Source organism: Capra hircus, unplaced genomic scaffold, assembly GCF_001704415.2.
Source record: "Capra hircus breed San Clemente unplaced genomic scaffold, ASM170441v1, whole genome shotgun sequence".
NCBI lineage: Eukaryota > Metazoa > Chordata > Mammalia > Artiodactyla > Bovidae > Capra > Capra hircus.
In genome coordinates, this window is record NW_017216833.1 from 2,234 (window position 1) to 7,843 (window position 5,610).

General features: G+C 50.6%; 1 protein-coding gene across 1 annotated transcript; it reads left to right on the forward strand.

The window, feature by feature from the left end:
* The first annotated feature begins 1,625 nt into the window (after positions 1-1,625).
* LOC108635485 (phylloquinone omega-hydroxylase CYP4F11-like) lies at positions 1,626-5,260 on the forward strand. Its single transcript, XM_018045602.1, has 3 exons — positions 1,626-2,072; positions 4,724-4,777; positions 4,870-5,260. The coding sequence occupies exons 1-3, from the start codon at positions 1,967-1,969 to the stop codon at positions 5,034-5,036; spliced, it is 327 nt and encodes a 108-aa protein (XP_017901091.1). The 5' UTR covers positions 1,626-1,966; the 3' UTR covers positions 5,037-5,260.
* The last annotated feature ends 350 nt before the right edge of the window (positions 5,261-5,610 follow it).

The window sequence follows — 5,610 nt, forward strand, 5'->3', positions numbered from 1 at the left end:
GGCAGTAGGATGGGTCTGGGGGATCAGGGTGGATGGACTTCCTGCGGTCAGGAATGGGGCTCAGGTTGGGGGTCGGGTCTAGGACAGCAAAGAAGCAAGGGAAGCCAGGGAGCCCCGTCTTCCTCACTCACTCATTCTTCTGCTCTGCCATCGAGACCTTCCCCACATCCAGTCCTTCCAGCCCTAGTCTGTTTTGAGGTCCATTTCCTGCCTGACTTCCACACATTAGTGCATCTCTGAGGTCCGGCTTCACAGAGCCTGGTCTCCTGACCTCTCTAGTCTCCATGGTGACCTTGAGGTCTCCTCAAGGGTGCTGTCCAGGGTCTGGTCTGGTTGTGATCCATTTCCTGTGTCTTTTCATTCTGGGTTACAGCTGTCCCACAAGAATTGGCTATCCACTCCCCACCCCCGACCTACAGGACCACAGCTTCCCATACCCTCTCTCTCCCAGGATCCCTTCTTCTAATCTTACCTTCTCTCCTCCCAAGATATCCCAATGGGCTCATTGCCCAACCGGGATAAAGTTCACTTCTTCTTTAAGAAGCCCTCTTAGACCTCCCCATCCTCTGTGCTTGCCAACTTTGTGCCCCAGACTTTGATCTTTGAATTGGTTCTGCTTACGATTGATTACACTGTCAACTGTCCAATTATATATTAATCACCTTCCAGTCTGATACTAGTTCTAGGAGCAGACACTAGAGTGCATACTCCAGGGCTGGCATACTGTAACCATGCAAAATAAATGTTTGGTTATCTAGGTGACAAACTTGCCATTACCCTCTTCTGTCAAGGTCAAAGGAATGAGTACCCAGCTATCCCCATCTAACAGCCTGGCTGAGAGATGAGAACATTTTTTCCTTCCTGTCTGGGATGAGAACTACAACTTGAGGGAGGACTTGACTGCAGTTTTCCTGTTTATTATGGCAAAGTTCAGAAGCCCAGAATAGGGGGCACTCCAAAGCTTGCTGTGTAGATTTCCTGAGAGTCTGGGTCTAGAAATGGTCTCTGCAAGCCCTGGAGGTAACAGGAATGTTATAAAATTATTGCAGTTCTGCTCTTCCCTCCAAGGGCTTGGCTGTGTGGTCTGGTCTTAATCACTTTTCTTTCCTGCGGCCCCTCTTGCTGTGTGACCCTGGCCGAGTCACTCTCTCTCTCTGGACGAGTTCTCACCAAGTGCACTGAACCCTCACTTGAGGTCCTTGGGGAGAGGGGAACAAAGCCCCAAAGTAAAAAGTGACTTATGTTCACCTGCCTAGAGCACCCGGAGCACCTTTGTCAAGCTTGAATGGAGCATCCTGATGGAGGTGACGCTTCTCTAGGAGCATCATCCTCTTCCCGTTGGGTTGCATATGGTGTCAGTTTCTTCATCTATAAGTGGCACGATTGAAAGTTGTATCCCGAGGTCACAGAGGAAAAGACAGACAGGATGCACTCTGCACAGAGCCTAGCCAATAGAGAAGGTTTGTAGGTCTGAGTTGCTTTCTTGATTAATGTCTGTCCCTTGGGATCTGCCAGGGCTGGAAGGTCCCAGGTCTGCAGACCCTTTACCATGTAAGGAACTGGAGGCCACTTGGATCATCCAGATTATGAAAGGATGTGGGACCCAAACCTAGGGAGAAGTCCTGAGGCCACCCTGCATCCACAAACCTCCCCCATAGGTATCTCCTCCTGTAGGCACTCCTGGAACTGGGACCACTCCCAGGACATGAAAAATCTGACTTCTCAAGTCAAGGTCAACCTCCCTATGGGTGGAGAGCCTGTCTTTTGCCTGTGTCCTGTGGTACATCCTTGGGACTTGGAGATGCTCCATGTCCCTTCTGCTCCCAGAGAAGGAGGAAGCAGAGGTTCTCTCCATCTGTACAGAATCTGACACACTGTCCACTGCGTGGCTCCATCTGGGAAGTGATTGCTCTTCCCTTGCTTGCAGGTGCCCCCCACGGAGCAGGGCCTGATCTACTTCAGTCAGATGGCGGCCAGCTACCCCCGTGGATATTTGATCTGGTTTGGCCCCATTGTCCCAATGGTCATCTTCTGCCACCCTGACATGCTCCGGAGCATCACCAACGCCTCAGGTACCCAGGCAGAGCTTGTGGTGGTGGATGTTATGACACATTTGAGGGATTCCAAACCCCTCCTTGCCTGCATTTGATGTGGCCCCTACAGAACCATGGCCCTTTTTCCCTCTCTGGCTCAGCCATTTCCTCCTTTCTTTCATATGTTCATCAGCCCCATTTCACTGTCTCCTTCCTCACTCTGTTAACTATACGCCACTCTGGTGCCCTGCTGAAAGATGTCCAAATCTCAGGACTCAGATCTGGAACAGGATATCCCTGACCTGGGTGTGGTTGGTCAGGAATTGGCTGGAGGGAGATGGGCTGTGGCAACCCAAGAAGAAGCAAGGTCCTCTGTTAGGGCATGCTGGAAGGCTTTCTGGAAGAGGAGGTGCTGGAACTGGGTCTGGAACAATGAACAGATATATTTGAAAACAGAGCGTAGAGTGATGCAGTGGGCTTCCATAGCATCCCAGGCCCCTGGCATGTCTGCTCTCAGTCTCACTCATCCCCAGATCCCCAGCAATGAAAGTTTATGTCTGGTGCATGATCTGAGCTGTATTTTTGTGACATCCACCTCTCCAATGGGTCGGTTTCTTGACCGTATCCTGTGGCTCAGCCACTTCTTATTCGGGGCCTTCCTTCTCCAGTGCCCAGGAATCTCCCTGAGGAGACTCTATCTCATCCCACCCTGGCTCCCTAACTTTGTCCCCTGCCCCTCCCATCCACAGACAGACCACGCAAACAGGGGAATGGGCAGCTTCTGACAGAGACCTGGTTTCTGACACCAGAACACTGAGTGACTCTGGGCAGGGCCCTAGCTCTCTGGCTGCTGCAGTTTCTTTCAGCTGTAGTGCTGGAAACTCAACCTTGTATGATCTATACAAAGAAAGAGTATCAGTTGACTGTAAACTCCAAGGAAGATGTCTTCAGGACAGCTGGATCTGGATCTTAAAATGTCATCAGAAATCTGTTTCCATCGTTTAGTTCTGTGTTCATCTGTGATGGCTTCCCTCTTATCCTGGTAAGATTGAATCCTCCAAGCTCAACCCCCATAGAAAAGTGAACTCATTAAAAACAGTTTCAGAAAAAGTTGAAGGTTCCCTTTAATTTGCGTGTCTTGGGTCATAGGACCAATTCTCATGTTCCTGAGAGTCTGATTGCGTGTCTTGGCAGGCACAGGGTTACCTGAGCTATTGTTTTAAGGGCTTAGAGCAGTTCAGTGGTTAAGAACTCAGACCCTGGATTCAGACACACCTGGCTTCATGTGTCAAGCATGATATCTGCGCGACTGTGGGCAAGTCATTTCAATATTCAGAGCCTCAGTTTCCTTATCTGGAATATGGGGGTGGAAGAGAAGTGAGTTGAACATGGTGTTTGGGATCCACACAGGGAAAGACCCTTCCTATCCCTGCACCTGAAGGGGCATCCAACTGTCCTTTACGGAGGGTGTGGGGAAGGAGCCTGAGAAAGCGTGAGGACAGAGGAGCAGCTGCTGAAATTGATGCATAGCTTCAGGTGTGGCTCTCTGCCCTGCAGATCCTTCCCTCTGGCAGCCTAGAAGAGCTTGAATTAGGTCCTATTTGTTTCTCTCCAGATTCAGAGCTGGGAGGAAGGCCTCCTGTGCACACAGGGCCTGGCTGGCACCTATGGGGATGCAGCCTGCTGGTGGGTGGGGCCCTGGCATGCAATCATCTACATCTTCCACCCCACCTGTATCAAGCCTGTGCTCTTGGCTCCAGGTAGATCCTTGGCCACAGCTTGTCCCCTGTCATGGTCTGTGTTGCCTCTAATTGGGCGGCTGACCGTGATGCAGACAGTGGGGGTGTGTGGCCAGGGTACCACTGTCTCTCACTGCAGACTCCCACCTGCCTGACCTCCAGTCATGTCTGTGCAGTGTCTGCTGCATGGCCACATCTGGTCACATTTATGTATCCACGTGGATTCTGGTTACAACTGGTGTGTTATACCTGGTGCCACCTAGTATATTTTATGCCTGAGCTAAAAGATGTTCTCAGTCATGTCTGGAGCTCACCTGTGGCCAAGGACACTTGAGGCATCTAGGAGTCTCTCTGGTTCTTATCTGAAATGTCTTAAGGTATGCCTGGCTCACACTTGGTTCATGTCTGTGAGATCACTGTATTCAAGTCCTGTCTGGAGCCTTCCTGGGGCACCCTGGGAACAGGTCAGGTGGTCTTCAGGTCCATGGCAGAGCTGTGCATCATTTCAGGTTGTGTCATGCATGTTGGGGCCATGTCAGGGCATGGTAACACATGGGGCCATGTCAGATGTCTCAGGAGAGGTCCTCGTGCTGGGGCAGGTGTGGTGTCCTTGGTCCCTGTAAAGGTGTTTCGTAGAGGGCTGGGTTTTGCTTCCATGTCAGAATGTATTGGACTCTGTAGGCTATGTTGAGGAATGCTGGGGCATGTTGTGTCATTCTGGGGTGTGTCTAAGCACACTGAGTTGTGTCTATGGGTTCTGCCTTTGCTCTTCTCTGTGCTGCGGCCTGGCCTGGTCCCTTCTCCCCTCCCAGCTTCCTGTGCTCTTAGTCTCATTCTGCTATGTTGGGCTTGGAGAGGGAATGCAGATTCCTGGCTGGAAGCCTCCACCCCTCATCAGAAGTCCTTCTCCTCTCCATCTACCGGGCCCCTGATTGTGTTTATTCATTTCAGCTGCCATTGCACCCAAGGACATGCTATTCTATGGCACTCTAAAACCCTGGCTTGGTGAGTAACTGTGAGTGAAGGGGATTGGGGATGACTTTGGGGACCCAGGGGAAGGTCTTCCTTTGCTCACTCCCTGTGGCTGTCTCTGCTAGGGGATGGGCTCCTGGTGAGTGCTGGTGACAAGTGGAGCAGCCACCGTCGCATGCTGACACCCGCCTTCCACTTCAACATCCTGAAGCCCTATATGAAGATTTTCACTAAAAGCGCAGAGATCATGCACGTGAGTCTCTTGAACCCAGCATTCCAGCTGGAATCTTGAGGATAACGGGGACTCAGGAACATCTCGTCTGGAATTCTGGATCTTCCAGTTGACTTTGAGGCCATTGTTCTCTCTTCTGAACCTTAGTTTCCTTGGCTGATAAATAAGTATAACATGAGCCTTGTTTTGCAAAGTGGTCAACATAATGTAATGGAGCCATGTTCCTGGCACATAGTAAGTGCTCAGAATGTGTTAGTTTCTCTTTTTCTTCACAGAAGCCTTGGAATCTTGAGACATATTTTAGGGAAATAATGAATGTTGTTTAGTAGTCATTCTGGAGTAACAAATCACTTACAAACAATAACACAAAAGTGAAAGTCACTCCAGTTGCGTCTGACTCTTTGTGACTCCGTGGACTATAAAGTCCATGGAGTTCTCCAGGCTCGAATACTGGAGTAGGTTAGCCTTTCCCTTCTCCAGGGGATCTTCCCAACCCAGGGATTGAACCCAGGTCTCCCACATTGCCAGGCGGATTCTTTACCAGCTGAGCCACCAGGGAAGCCCAAGAATACTGGAGTGGGTAGCCTATCCCTTCTTAGCTGATCTCGGATCATTTCACCCAGGTCAAATGGAT